The sequence below is a fragment of the Lepisosteus platostomus genome, chromosome 3 (genome assembly GCF_059453375.1).
Source record: "Lepisosteus platostomus isolate fLepPlt1 chromosome 3, fLepPlt1.hap1, whole genome shotgun sequence".
NCBI lineage: Eukaryota > Metazoa > Chordata > Actinopteri > Semionotiformes > Lepisosteidae > Lepisosteus > Lepisosteus platostomus.
This window is the reverse complement of record NC_142613.1, coordinates 13,743,154-13,759,221: the sequence shown is the minus strand read 5'-3', so window position 1 is coordinate 13,759,221 and position 16,068 is coordinate 13,743,154. Positions and strand designations below refer to the sequence as shown.

General features: G+C 43.8%; 1 protein-coding gene across 1 annotated transcript; it reads right to left on the bottom strand.

Moving 5' to 3' along the window:
• Nucleotides 1-113: 113 nt before the first annotated feature.
• Nucleotides 114-13,638, bottom strand: LOC148674479 (pyroglutamylated RF-amide peptide receptor-like). Its single transcript, XM_088624631.1, has 6 exons — nt 10,564-13,638; nt 8,200-8,358; nt 7,381-7,442; nt 6,592-6,827; nt 5,742-5,839; nt 114-1,046 (listed from the first exon to the last, which is right to left on the bottom strand). The coding sequence occupies exons 1-6, from the start codon at nt 10,904-10,906 to the stop codon at nt 865-867; spliced, it is 1,080 nt and encodes a 359-aa protein (XP_088480757.1). The 5' UTR covers nt 10,907-13,638; the 3' UTR covers nt 114-864.
• Between the last annotated feature and the right edge of the window lie 2,430 nt (nt 13,639-16,068).

The window sequence follows — 16,068 nt, the reverse complement described above, 5'->3', positions numbered from 1 at the left end:
TTAAACCCAGTGTTGCTTTGAGTTGAGACTTAATCAAAATAGTGCTTCAGGTATAGAGCCCGGTGTGTGAATCGGAACACAAGCAACAAATGAACATCTCAACATTTATGGGCTTGTGTTAAGTTTTTTGTTTATTGAGAGCTGGGATAAAAAGACATTTTAAAGTAACCTTCTTGTTGGACCACCATTTCAAATGATGTCCAATAAGTCAGTCATATAAAACACTCAGATTTCGTTTCCTCTGTGTCAGATGCCTCACAGTTACTGTATTTGCACAGTGGTGAACTATGTAGAAGAATAATTTAGACTTGTAAAAAGCTGTTATGTATAGAATAATGGCTCAGTGTTAATATAGAAACAGTTGTTCTCTCCTAGTTGATCCTAGGTCTTCACTTTCAGCTGCTTGGCCTGGAAGTTGGTTCCAAATGTCCACTTTTTTCTGTGCAAAGGAGTATCTGTGACGGTCAGATCTATGTATGCCAGCTCTTAGTTTTCATTTCTTTAATTTTCAACAGGACCTTCAACTGCCTGGGGTCTTGTTTTAGTGTTGAGGATAAAGCCATCTTTAAATCAGGCTGACTTTCTTTCTAATGTTAGTATCTTACATGCGATGCAAAGCAATATACATTTTGTCTTGCTTGTAGGTCTGGAAGCACTAAGCTACTCATCATGCACTTTAGATTGCAGAATTCTGCTCCACTCACTTTCTTACGTGTGTGGCTGATAATTCGTCAAATGCCTTTGACATTACAAGTCCGGTGTCTGCAATGCAGAGGAGGGTGAGGAGCCCTGCGGTTTCCAGATGCTAGCTGACCGAGCCCGGTGTGCTGCCTCAGTCCTCTGCAGACGGGGGGAGCGGCTCTCTCAGTGGCTGGTCGGGTGGGTGCGGTGGGGGCGAGGCAGCAGGGAGGCGAAGCTCTGGCGGAAGTCACGGCTCATGAAGGCGTACAGGACCGGGTTGTTGAAGGAGTGCGAGAAGGCCACGGCCTGCACCACGGCCAGCCACATCTTCTCCGTCACCTCGTCGCACCAGTCCGCCAGCACATCTGCAAGCAGAGGAGCAGGCCCTCAGGTACAGGACACAGCCTTTATATTCACTCTTTCACCTGACTGGACATGGCAGCTCTCCCTTTCTGTATGAGTCTGCATCCATGTGTCTCTCCACTTGATCCATCTCCCCAGTCTGTACACGGGTCTCTATCCCACCTGCCTAGAACCATTGCGAATTGTGAAAATGAGTTTCCATCCCCTGAGGAGGATGCTGAGCCTGAAGAGATAAGCTTGGTTTATCATGCATTCTGCTGTCGGAGGTGACACTCTTCTGTCTCTCCAGCGATGGACAAATCTATAACAGTGTGAGCTCCCTCTGCTTCATGGGAAAAACCCGGCGTACTTGCAAATCTTACGAGCTGCTCTGCAAACCCCTGACAAGTACTTTACGCAAGCAAAGTATCCAAGCCAAACCCATGTTTAATTAATAACCAGTTTCTGACCTCGTCTCCTACAGCCATGATAGCCAAGCCCTCAAAATGCTCTTTTTTAAATTAGTTTGAGTTTCTCTTATTCTACTGCTGTTGATGCTGGTAGTTAATATGTGACAAAACCTCATGTCTTAATTTTTCCTAGACTCTATTCCGGTGCCTCTTCCTAAATCCCATTGCACATGTGTTGCTAACCTCATCAATGAGTCCCTGAAATCTGGCCCTAATGTTAGCAAAAACTTTGCCAGGATCTTCAAGTATTTAACAACTACTGTTCAATCTTCCAATCTGCCTTTTCTCTAAACAAGTCTGGAATAAGTGGTTATAGTTCAATTACAATGCAGTAGTCACAGGGCTGGTTATGATTGGTTTCTGATGGCTTCTGTCTCTGGACCACCTTATTTTTCTCCTTCTGGACTGAAGCGTTGCTCTCGATTCCGTAAATCATGGCACCCTACCTGATCAAATGGAAAAGTACATGGGGATTACTGCTCCGTGTTTTCATTGGTCGGTCTCCTGTGTGGCTAATTCATCAATCATAGCTGATGTTACCCCACTAACTCAGTGTTCCTTAAGGGATTTTACTGCAACTTGTCTTTTTAGTATTTACACATTGCTTCTTGGTCAGATCACCACCACTGATTTGAATTTTGCTTACTTTACCGGTGTCCATCTTAATATCAGGCATGGATGCAACAAAACTGTGACCAGACAGAGGTTATGTAAATAGGCTCCCAATATTAGCATTGCAAAGTGGGTGACCAGTGCTGTACCTGATCGTACTTGATGGAACCCTGATGTTCCACTGGGCCTGGTGGGATCAATTGAAGAGCATGTCAGAAGCATTACAACATCTTACAAATGTGTAACATTGCTAAGACGCTTGCTCTGCCTGTCTGCTGCTGCTTCAGGTTTGATCCACGCCAACAAAATTTACTTTAATTCCTTAGTTACCAGCATATCTTCTACTGTGTAGAAGGTACTGTGCAGCCTGGCTTCTAGTGAAATTTGGACTGAATTAGACTGTACTTTTAGGTTCTCCGGCTCACATATGATGCACTGAATGGGTAAGCTCCAGGTTATCTGAAGCACTTATCGCATGAATATAGTCCAGCTCTTAACCAGAGATCTGCTGAGTCAGGCTTTCTTACCGGGCTCCACACAATGAGCAACAGAACATTCTCATGGGCAGCACAACATCAGAGGAGCAAATTGCTCAGGTCATTTAGAGACTCTGTGACTGTCAATATTTACAGTACAGTTTAGTTTTACTCTTAGTTTCACAAAGTCAATTTGCTGTGCTGTTTTTCCCCCCCACTTTCTCTTTGTTCATGTTACAGACCATAAAGTTATAGTGCGGTGGGTTTGTTGAAAAGCAAATAAAATAGCATTGGAATCAGCTTTTAAGATGCTGGAAGAGGGTGGATTGGGAAAGGAGAAATGGCTCCGGATAAGGAAAGCCAATTACAAAAATGAAATCCATCTCTCGGGGAAAACTCCTCCGCAGAGTGATGCTTTGTTTTCCTGACAGCTCTGACAGTCAGGTCGAACTTTGAGAGAGGACTCCCTTCAGAGATGGCGGGGGAAAAAAACAGAGGCCTCCGGGCATCTGAATCTTCTCCTGAGCAGCCATTGTCAGCGTTGCCAGAATGATAAATGTTGGCAGATTTTTTTTTGTTGTTTGTGGTATTTTTCACATGAAAAGTGATCACAGGGCAAGATTGGCATCAAAACCTCCACATACCTGCCAGTGACAAGTTATGAATTACACTGCACTCGATGGCAGACCTCTGCCCCTTGCTCGGTGGAAATCTGCCATCTTCTGCTGATTTCATTTTCAGTAATGGGTAGGCAGGCCTAGGTTTTGATTAATCCTGACCACAGTCTCCTGGGATAGCTTACCCTGGGTCTTAGCAACAAAGTGCAAATGACCTCTCATTTTCTATAAGACCACAGAACAGCAGCACAACAAACCAAGTAAACTTAAGAAAATATTTTTAGCAAGCACTGCCCTGTTGAATTTGCTTCCAATTGCATCTGTCCTTTCGCTTCATCTGAAAGCACTCAACTGTGTAGGAACACATTTTTTCTTCAGCCCTTTGCAATATAAATCAAGATGTACTATATGTACTTAGTGAGATCTCTGGATTTTGTCAAGTCTCTGTACCTCTCATCAAATGAGTGGGGAAAAAATATTTTTAATACGGGGAGCTCGACACTTTGAGTTGCCCAGAGCACATTTGATTTTTAATTACAGGAAGGTAGGCAGATGGTGAAATTTGCATTTTTTCGTGTCTAGAACCCCAAGGGAGGATAAACTCTTGAGTCGCTCATGGGACTGGGTGTCCCTGTACAGCTGGTTTTCTTTAAGGAGAATCAGTGCAGCTCCCAGGCAAACAGCTAACAAGTCCCTGAGTTCCTGTGTCTCCCTCTGGCTAAATGAACTGCTAATAGACTAATTGGTTAGTCTGAAGGCTCCGGTTTTGTGGGAACATCTTTGCATTGTATTTCAAACCCCATTATTAGCTATCAACTGAACCAATTGCTGTTCCTGGCTGTCAGGACATTTCATTGCCAAGACTTATTCATGTAAAACTCTACTTTTATCAAATATTTAAAGAACACCTCAGGTCGATAAGGAAGCCTGGGGCAACATAAGATAAAACAGAATGGTGCATTTGGAAAATATTGACTCCAGACAAGACCTTTTAAAAAAAACTTGTTATAAAGAAGCTGGATACTTTAATTTGTGTGGTATCCTTTCCTACTTAAACAACAACCCTTTTCATTACTGATAGTCCACGGCTTTATCTGCAGGATTTGTAATATCTGATTTCCCTATTGTTGGCAAAGCTGGTACATGGCCTGTCTAGTTCACTTTGTAAAAGTACAAGTGGAAACTGTCTGCTACACGGCAGCTCCAGATCCTGAGGACGACAGGCTTGCTCAGACTTAAAAGAGGAGAGCACATGCATGTGTGTTCCTAGTGTACCACAGTGATCTGGAAATCAAGTAACATCCCCAGAATCTGGGAGCTGATTTTATCTATGTGTTTTCTGGGGGAAATGGATCACATGCAGTAACCAGTAAACCTACTTTGCTAATAAACCCTTTTAGGACAGTTTTTGTGAAATGTTTTAACCATGGCTGCAGACAAATCGGGATGATGATGAGACTGTAACACTGAATACTGAAAGCCAGGAAGGAAGCAACTGAGATTTCCTCAACATCTGAAAAGCAAGACAGCACAGTCCCACAAGCACCCTAGTGTCACATCTGCATATTACGGAGCAGAGAACCTGAACAAGGAACCTGGGGACATGGTTCAAGATCCCATCGCACTGCTCATCAGAGTAAGGGTGTCTGGCTAAATTACTCCTCGGCTTGAATAAACCGCCTTTCCTGAAGCTCCCCCCGAATTCAATCCGCGATGTCATTTTTCATTGCTTCAGTGCTCTTCCTGATCTGCTGTAGGGGTAAGGTCATTAGTGCATGGTGGCTATGATATGTCAGCAATTGGGTGTTGCTCCTTAATAGCAAATGAAGTGAGTCTCCCCCCACCCACAGTATATGCCAAAGTACTCTGGGATCCTTTGGCCTGAAAAGCAGTAAATAATTATTACTGTTGTTGTTATCTAGCGATGCAGCTACTCCCCAGATCCATGGAGATGTTTATACAGTAAGCCTCTCTAACAGGTAAAGCATCACCAAGGCCAATTGTACACCACTAGTGCAACTCCAGCCAGAACTGGCCAATGAAGATGACATTGAAATGGACATCTAATGGGTAAATTGATTCTTAAAATGTTAAAGAGCTTTAGAGAAATATATGACAATGATGTAACTGCTGTGCTGCGTGCAGGTTGTCAGAAGACAGTTTGTCACGACAGGACATACTGTCTAGATGACCAAATTAGCCGAGTGCAATTGCTAAACTTTGCACAATATGTATTGGCGCTTCTTCTTTCGTTTCTATGTTGTAATCTTTTTTGCCCTAAGGAAAGGGAAAGTATTAGAAAAGGGACTAAGTGCTGTATTTTTCCACTGCATACAACATATTTATAAAAAGCCTGTACTGCCTGTAGCAAGTTGAGTCTCTGATGCACTCTGCAGTGTGACAGCAGGGCTCCCAATATTGCAATATTAAAATAAAGACCTTACTCAGGTGAGAACTCTCTCTTGTGGCTTCCTTGATAGGTATATTTCCGTGACACCATGCAGTGCAAGCTCAGTGCACACAGACATTCAGTGACAGCTCACCATACTCAAAGAGCATGTGCACAATGTGGAAGGGTGCCCAGCAGGCAGCGAAGAGCAGCACCACCATCACCATCATCAACACGGCACGCTTCTTCCTCCTGCCAGAACAACAGACACGGGGAAAAAGAAAAACTTAAACCTTGACATGGCAACTTAGAGATGGGTGATTTTCTTCTAATCGGTCCCAATTTTCTCCCCATCTTTTGTTTCCGACACCATCTGATGGAGGTGAAGCCCTGCAAACTGTCCACAGTTAAAGAAGCTGAGCGGCCATTCTGACGTTTCTAAAATGATTTGATTAACAATCGAAGGGAGTCATGTGAACTGGGGCTATCCTGTGTCCCAAGCAAAAAGCAGATCGTAATGGTTCAGCATTCATAATGCATTACTTTAAGCCAAATTGCTGGGATCACCAGTACACCAAATGACAAAAAACAAGCTCCAGTTTTCATAAAGCCACCAAGCTATGTTTTTGGAGAATTTGGAAACGAATTTTGTCAAATACATAACTGAGAGATACCAAAACAAACAAACATACCTTCATAAATGTTTTTTTTTTCCTTTTTCAAAAGAATTGTGGCAGATTAAAGGCAACCTGAGGCTTTGAGGAATGTGACCATGGGACATGAGAAAAAAAAAGTTTTGCAATGGAATCTACAGACTACATCCTTGTTTCAAGAGCCTGCAGTCCCTTCCTTTCTCTCTCCCCCCCTTAGATCCGAGCCAAAGGACACAGACTATTTTCAAGACGGCCATTGTACAGATCACACTTTCTCACTAGCTACTTTTTTTTGCAGGTCTGGAAAGTTGAGTGGCTGCCCCCACAAGCCCCGCCCTCTCCAGTGGGTACCTGCAGCTCTTGCCGTTGTCGTGGCGGTGGAAGGAATTGAGAGATGAGGAGTCACCCACACGTCTGCGAACCCACAGTTCAAACCCGATCCGGGAGTACAGGAGCAGCATGGAGCCCAAAGGTAGCAGGAACAGCGCCACCAGCAGGAACAGGGCATAACTGCGCCTCAGAGAGAGGTCAGGCCAGCTCTCCAGACAGGAGACGTGGTGACGGTCAAACAGGAAATCATACTCTGCCTACACAGAGAGAGAGCAAGGGCAGGTCAGCTGCTTCTGGTCTGGTTTGGTTGTTTTTTTTCTTTTCCAGCTCTTTACCCCTAACATCCCAGCACCAGCAAAAGAGATTCACACAGAAAGACCTGAAGTGAATGGCTCAGAGAAAGCAATCAGAGAGTGGCCTCATAAGAATATAAGATTGCTTACAAATGAAAGGAGACCGTTCTGCTCATCTAGATTGTTTGGTCGTTAGTTAATTGATCCAAGGATCTCATCCAGTTATTTCTCAGAACAAGCCAGGGTATCAGCTGCAACAACATGGCTGGGTAGCTTTTTCCATGCTCCCACCACTCTTTGTGAATGGAACTGCCTTCAGTTCTTAATTTTGAATGCACTTTCAGTGTTCATTCTGAAGAAGTCTGCTGGCTTTGTCAGTGTCTTTGAGGATTTTGAATGCTTAGATCAAGCATTATGCTTTGATCGACTAGCTCCAACACTGTCTTTTTACTGCTTGAACTACACAGGTGCACCTCCTATCTACCTTTTTTCATTTTGGCTCATTTTTTAATCTTACCTTCAGAGTCTGCACATACAGCATTGGCGACCCAACAATGGCTGAAACAGTCCACACCACTCCTGCACAAAGGAAGAGAGACAGAGACGAGCTGAACGAAAGTAGCCGCAATGTTTGACTCAAATGCTTCAAAACTGCTTGTTTTTTTATTTGCAGTTCATCATCCACTTTTTTTCCCCTCTTTCTTCTTGGAATTAAATATTGGCATTCTGCTTCAGTCATCATGAGGAAGATTTGCATTTTTAAAAGCAAAAATGCTGTGGCCTCACTCCAGAAGAAAATCTAACTTCAAACAGAAGTTCCAGTTGTGTAAAGTCTTCAAGGTTTGTGGCATTGAACTGGGATGTCGTGTGATCTGGAGGACCTAAGCCAAGACAAACTGGTTAGGCAATGTCAGCAGTCAACAGCAGTCAGAAGAAATCAGAAAAGTCCTTTGGAGAGAAAGTTCACTTCTGGTGTTCTGGGGACAACAGGAAAGGTTAAACAGCCAACGCCAGCGGTGGACAAGTTAACATTGCCTCCTTAGTTGTTAAACACCCAAAACAGCAACCAATGAATCAATCAATTGCTTCATATAAGAAATTCCGAGTGCACAGAGGAGACCCAGAAACTCCTGACTCCTGAAGACCAGTCCATCATTAACATTACTGATCAGGCAGCATAGTGGTGGATTTATTTGATCAATCAAGTTTTTCTTCAACACAATGAGAAAATCTGCTGGACTGTGAATCTCATTGGCCATGGCTTTAGTTGTCATATAAACAGAAAATATTCCCCAAAAGATGGAAATAGTTTTTTTTATTAGACCCTGCTCCTTACCCAGCATTCTGCAGGCCCGGCGGCTGGTGTACTGCCCTTTTTTCCTCAGCGGGTGGACGATGCCCTGGTACCTCTCCATGGCGATGCAGGTGAGCGTGAGAGTGCTGGATACCACGGCAACCAGTTGCACACATGGCAACACCTTGCAGCCCAGCTGGCCTGTGGGGAACAGTGTTCACACTTCATGGGACCACAGCCTGAAGAATTAAACTACTGTCTTTCAGCACATATTTCAGAGGCCTGCTATATGGATTAAAATTGGGTGGTAGGAAAGATCACAAGAGGAGGCATTTGCTCCCTCTTGCTTACTTGCTTGTTAATTATTGGTCTCAGAATTTCATCCTGCCCTTTTTGAAGGTATCACTCATTTTCTGTGGTCCTCAGTTCATTTGTGAGCATGATGTCATCCAACAGACTGTACCTTACAGGATTCTGAATACTTTACTCAAATCTCTGGATAATCTCCTCTGCTCAAGAACAAAAGAGATCAATCAGCACCCTCTAACCTAAATGTGTGATATGCGACCCCCGTAGCCTTGCAGGCTTGCCATACTGGTAAGTAGTGATAATTGACATGGCTCTCCTCCAATCACAGCTGATCCTCCAGTACTGGGTGGTGCTGCCTGTGATGTGATAAAAGAGGATTGGCTCAAAGGTGGCCAGGTGGGAGGTGTTAGGAAAGGCTATGAGTTGCACGAGCTTCTTTTCATCTGTTGTATACAGTACCTGTACTTATCATCAACTTGAAGGTCTGGTAGCATGGTGTACTTACAGATCCTAAGCCCTGTCTGTTTGCATGTTCTTGCTGTTTTGGCAAAAACTAATTTTCTCTCAGCAAATTACAACTGAGCTCATAATTTACACATTCATGCTGGCCAGTCTAGCTTGTCTGGTAGATAACTGATCCAAGGATCTCATTCAGTCGTTGCTTGAAAGAAGCAATGGTATTGGCTTTGACTATGCAGCTAGGTTGTCAGGACTAAATATCAATGCATAAACTTAAAAATGACAAAGAAGAGTCATTTCTTTCACCAGGACAAATCATTGGCTAGATTCCTGCTATACAGTATGGGCTCACAGCAACCCAGGGGTAGGGAAACCATGCAAACTCCACACAGAAGGTATCCCAGGCCAGAACTGAGCACAGGATTTATAGGATTTATAGGCTGTGAGACACATAGAGCTAACCACCACAGCATCCCACTGTCTGTAACCATGAACTAAAAAAAAAACATAAAACTGAGCCATGATCGTTTTCAAAAACCTGTGCTTGATGAAAGTCTCATCATCATCTCATTGCTTTTGCTGAGTTAGAGTTAATAGACAGATAGGTCGATCAGGCAGTCAATAGGATGGAGAGGTGGCCTCAGAGATCTCCGGGGGTAGATCAAGAGATAGAGAGAAGAGATGCATGTGCTTGAAAGTGACATCTTACCATCCAGAGGAATGATTCATTGCTTCCTGGGGGATACTTCCCCTGCTCCCTGTACTGCCTTTCCCTCTCAGCTCGTGCTCGATCCCTTGGGTCAAGCCTGTCCACGCGGACCTGTCTGGCGTATCTCCCTGTAGCAGGGCTGCTGGGAATCTCTCTCACCCCAGGCCCCCAGCCTTGCCAAATAACAGCAAGACTAGCACCTCGTCACCTCTCAGGCCCTGCCTGATAAATGAGCTTTCCCCATTTAAGGATGAATGAAAGGTGTGCAGACAGAATGGATTGCAGTGTGCACACAAGAAATCCAAGAAATCAGGTAGCGGGTGCAGGAAAATAAGTCTGAACTGGCACACCTCATATACCCTGATCCTAGAGTGGTGGGCGAAGCCCAGGAGGGGCAGAATTGCCACCTTGGTGATCCATAAACTGTGGCAAACATACAGTGGAGTGAAGAGGAAAAACACAATAATGTGGCAGCATTAACATAACAGAGGACAAACGTGGCTTTTTTTCTGCATTTCTGCTCATCCATAAAGCCAACCACTGCCTGTCACGTTCGAACGTGATGTTTCCTTTTTCTTCCCTACCCTTTCATTGGTTTCTGATCATTCCTAGAAAAAAATTCGGGGAACACGACCAAATCTGGGCTCTATAGCCTTACACTGCAAAGAACAGCCCTGTGTATCTTCTGCCTTGCTCTTAAGACCCTTGACCTCTGCCTGCTGTTGTTTTTCTAAGTCGCTGTATTCATTTAGAGATGCTGGGAACTGGTACACTTTTTATTGCCTCAGACAGAGAACGGTTCTCTGACCAGTACCTTACTAGTCCGTACACAGTACTGCTAAGAGTGACTTTGTCAGACGTTTTTTTGTCTGTTTTTTTCTGTGCGAAGAGGAGTTCCAGCGACTAGCCTTGGACAGGAGCTCACTTACCGCCCAACCACTCGGAGGACACGTGTTGCAGAAGGGTGAAGGGGATGCAGAAGAAGGTCACCAGCAGGTCGCTGCAGGCCAGCGAGCAGAGGAAGAGGTTGGTGGCCGTTCTCATGCACTTTCTGCGCACGATGACGAAGACCACCAAGGTGTTTCCGGCCAGCGCGAGAGCGAAGATGACGGCGTACAGAGCCACGAACAGCAGCTTGGCCACGCGTGGGAGCTCGGGCACGTAAACAAGCGGCTGGAGGCCGTAGAGGTTGATAAACTCCCGGCGGGACAAGTTGTAAAGCGACAGGAGTCTGTTCAAAGTTTCCCGGGTAACGTTGAATTTCTCAGCCATGTCCAGACAATCAAATCGAGAATTTAGCTTTTAGCTTTTAATTTCGTTTAAATTAAGTTCAATGTTTCATTAAAAAAACATTAGGAAATATTTTGCCACAGTAGAAACAGCAGATATTTAAAATATTTTATGTCCGCGTTTCCTTTTTTAACGCGTCATATTATTTATTAATTGAAATAAATGGGGAGCAATAAGATGAGCAAAACACTCAAAACGTTATTGAAACAAATGATCAAGAAATGACTGCAGAGAAGGAAACGGTTTAATCACCGCAGCCAATTAAAAGGATATAAGAACCGTAAATGTATAGTCAGACGTGTCTGTATAAAACGGGAGTCGTTTTAGCTTTATAAACCCAAATCCCTCCACGGTCATTTGAAAGGTAGTTTTTTGAATGGTTATTTAAAAAATCAGACGTAAAATGCGTTCCTATCTGAAAATCCCTGTTTATAAAACGGTGCATTTAAAAAAAATAAGGTATTTTCTGTTTATATGACAACAAAATCTGACTTAACGATAGTTTTACGCTTTTGTTGCAACTCCGGTCTTGTTAAAAGAACTACTTATCTTTTTCGTATGATGCACTTGGATCCATATACGGATTTCATGGGATTACAGACAACATATCGAACTCTTACCCTGCCGGAAAGGATTTCGGATGTAATGTGTCTTCGCATCGAAATACCTTTTAATTGAATTAATTCTCTTTTTTAAAAAAAAAAAGTAAAATACTTTTGCTTTCCGTAAACGATCGCTGGCTGCCGGCGGAGTAGTCTGGGTAATTCGCACCCTGGCCGTTTCGGCGCCGTGTTCGGGAGCCGCGCTCGGCGCTGTCCTCATTCGGCGGTGCTGAAATGCCTGCTCGCCCTCCGCTCGTGCTTCTGCCCACACAAGCTGCTCCACTGGGGCTAGTGGGCTAAAACACGGACCTGAACTCTTCGATTTCGTCGACGTCCGCCAATCAGGTCCTGGACTTCCAGTTAACAGCGAGTGAAAGCCGCAGCTGTCAATCAAGTCTGCGCCAAGCAAACCTGTCGTGCAGAATTTAGCGGAGTTGAGGTGAGAGACGTGGATTAGCTAACTTGTGTTGCTTTTAAAATTTCTACACACATGACCGCTCTTAATATGTGCATTAGTTCACGTACGCATCTGCATGTATAGCTAGAAAAATAACGGTTTCTGACTTGATTTACAAAAACCAGGTGGACACAATAGTCCTTTATATTTGAAATTCTAACCTGGACATCAGTGTTATGTAAATATTCTTGCTATGATCTTGAAACACGCAGTCGCTTTAAGTCATGCATTCCTAGTGATCACGCTGCAACGTGACGTCTTTGTTTTGCGTTCTGGTGTTAATAAAATAGTTTTTTTTTCTCTTTTTTTCTCCTGCATCGCTGTCTCTAGGTGTGACTGCAGCTTCATGTATTATTTCAGGTAAAATGAAATATTGAAATGTTAAGAGTACTGTGAAACCAGGACATACAGTATGCATGGGAAGCCAGAGAAAAGGACTGTGTTGTAAACCATGATGCAGGAAACAGAGGGACACTGGACTTGATTTTAGGATATTTTATGTGTTCCTTGGCCTTTTAGAAAAGCCCCTGGTTTGTATTCGTGCTGTGGCATTCCTGTCCTTATGTCTGACAGTTCTACAATGGTTTTATTTTCAAAAATAACTAGTTGACTTCATGGGATAAAGGCGAGAGAGATGGGAAAGTCTTGTTGACACATTGTACACTACGCATCAGATCGGAGAGGCAGCTACTGTTTCATACAGCTGCTGCAAGCTGCTCCCTCAGAATCAAGGAAGTTCTTCAGAGAGGGCCACTCCAGAGAGCCAACTACCAGTACAGGGTGACTGCGCCTTACAAATACTGGGGACAATATGTGGTGGCCAAATGTGTGGTGGCTCTGTGGCTAAGGATCTGCGCCTGTGGCTGGAAGGTTGCTGGTTCATATCCCGTGGCGGCAGAGGAATCCTACTCTGTTGGGCCCCTGAGGAAGGCCCTTAACCCCAGCTGCTCCAGAGGGGCTGTATAAATGGCTGACCCTGTGCTCTGACCCCAAGCTTCTCTCCCTGTCTGTGTGTCTCATGGAGAGCAAGCTGGGGTATGCGAAAAGACAAATTCCTAATGCAAGAAATTTTATAGGGCTAATAAAGTGATCTGATCTGAAATGTAGTTTTGAGACACTGCCAGACATGCTCTGAGAATGACCACTTGAGAAAAAGAAGATCACTTTATTGCCCATATACAATTTCTTGTATATGTTCCTGTCTAGATGTGACTAGATACCTCAGTAGCTCCAGATTGGACAAGTGAATACTATATGGTCAATTACTGAATGGTCATTTTGGTCAATATTTTTTTCTTCAGCCACCCTGGTATGGCTGATAAATTATATTGAAGTACTGAATTACTGTATATGTATTGAAGTCTGTATTTTCCCATTACCACACAGTCATTTTTCTTTGCTTTTTGCATAGGCAATGAATAAATAGGCAGAATAAATCTTTCGACACTCTGGGGATGCAAAAGTAGCAGCAGGACTACAATACAGCCTGATCTTATCCTGATGCACACCCTAAGTGATGGCAGGCTTGTTCAGTAGGAGACCTCTAATGAAAATCAGATTGCTTTCTAACACTAGGTGGCGCTCTTCCCTCTACACCAGAATTTCTAAACCAGTTTAGTGACAGGGTACACTGGGTAAGAGGTACCATCCTTCAAATGAGACATTCGATTCAGGACTTAATGGCACTTTGGTCAATAAAGAGCACATGCAGAATCCATAAAAATCCTAAGACCAGCTAGATGCTAACAACCAGGCTGGGCTAAATAGCCTCCTCTCACCTGCCCTCTTTCTGATGTATTAAGGTTCTTCCCATGAATACTCGAAATTCCCTTCAAAAAGATATTTTATATTCGCAATGAAACATTGTAAGAAGGAGAAGCCATAGCCTGTTTTTGTCAGATCTCAAAGGATTTGCGAGGCTCTGGGCCTTACTGGTCAGCACTGAGGAGGAAGACCTCCAGGGAAAAGCAGGTTGCAGCAGTAAGTTGTGTTGATCACCAAGGTGGCGCTCTCCAAACCAATGCCCCAGTATGGTGATCAGGGACACGGTGCTGTAGAAAGGGCCATCCACCTTGGACGTGTGCAATCTCAGTTACCTAAAATGTCTAAAGCAATTCCTAACTTCTCTATTTGCTGTGTTGTGTTCTGGAGCTCCTGGCTCATAATGGTTGCCTTGTGTTACCCAAGAGGGTGATTCTCTTCAGGGGAGGGGGAAATGTATGTACAGCATTTTTGAGAACATTTGGGATGAAAACAAATATGTAAATACAAAGAAACAGTTCCCATAAAATGCTTCTTCTCATGTGTCAGACTGAATAAGCTCATTCATACAAGATGAAAATACCAAGAAAGAGGAGTTTCATTACTGCTGACGTTGTGTCGCCACAGTCTCCGATTAAACATGAATTTTCTCGTTGGAAACTCACTAATCGTCTGGATGAAGTCCGGGCAGTTGGTGAGGTCTCTTGTGTGGTGAAAAAGAAATTTGTGTGCTTCCTTCACTGTATGACCGGTCGTTATTCTCGCATCTAGTCTGCTCCTTAATCGATGAGAAAAACATCGGCCCGCACAATCTTCTACTCCCCTGAAAAAAACGCCCATTCAGTTTTCTTTCCTTTTCATTTCCCAAGAGCGGCTCAGTGACGGCTGAAACCCTTCAGAGACGCGGAAGGATCATTTCTTGATCAGCGTCAGTATCAGTCAGACCCGACGCGTTCATATCCTGTGTCTATACAACACTGTTAAAAGGTGCTTCTTTCATCACGAATAACTCTTTCATACGTGCACGATTAATTATGCACGGCCTCTTTTGCTCCGGGGGTGAAAGCGCTCAGCTTGTGCCCACAAGAAGAAAACACGTGTTGGGTGATTAAATATTGATGTCAATCGCTAGAAAAAAAGAAGACATCTATCATGTTCTCCTAAGATCTCAGCTTGTCCTGCGGGTAATGTTACCTTTAATTGATAGATAGGTCCTCCTTAGTGTTGGTTTACAAAAGCCTTGCAGGCAAGTGCACACATGCATTTGGCCAGTGATTAATTGCTTTGGCCATTAGCTTCGAGCACAGGTTTATAATGAATGCATTATTGCTCTCAGGCCTAACAGCACATGAGACGTGATCAGATTCTCATGCACTAGGGAGCGGCGAGCTTTGATAAAGCATTACATGTAAAATACCTCCGTGTAGCCGTGGAGAAAGTCTTTTTATGCACTTAGACTGCGGAGAACCCTGATCCAGTGACATTGATGTAATAGCAGTAAATGCAATTAGTCGTCTAGTAAAAGCTTTTATCCAAAGCAGCATTACAAAGAGTATTGGGAGCATATGCACTCAAACTACTGCTCTCTGAGCAAGACGGTACACAGGAAGGGTCGGTACTTCCTTGCTCGATGTAGCATGGGTGGAGTCTATAAGGGACTTTCCTGGAAACAAGCCCTCTTAAACCCGCTTATTTTTAATGAAGTCGCTGATATTTGGAGACAGTCTATGAATTAGACTGCACTACGCACTACGTCCCGTCCCTGCCTAATTGAAGTAATGATTGATACGTTATGATATCAGCGGAGCTGAGCGTTTGTGATCTGTTGAAGCAGCAACAGAATGTTTACGCGTGGCCAGAAGGGGGCGCCATGTACAAACTTTACAAACGGGTTTAATTGAACAACGAAAACATCACAGGTATGTATACATCACAGGGCTTTTTTTAATAAATCAAGTTTTGTGCCTCTGAATACTGTGGGACATTTGAATACACACACTACCTGACAATTTGATTCCCGTCAATGAGGTGCCTATCAATCCCACCTTTAAACTATTGATTCCTTGCATTCATATAGTACTTTGCATCCCAAAGAATCGTAAAGCGTTTCTTCCGCAGCTGAAGTCGCAGAGAAGCCCCTCTGCGCAGCAGTCCAAGCGAGGAAAGTGAGAGATCGCTTCGCCGATTGAACTCAGAGAAAACGTCTAAGGAGATTTACACTGATAAAGTTCACAGTTATTTTTTTTAGCCAAAACACAGGGTTGACGCCCCAAACCGTTTGGAAAAATGCCTTTAATGGCCCAGACGTGCTTATCTTCTGAGAT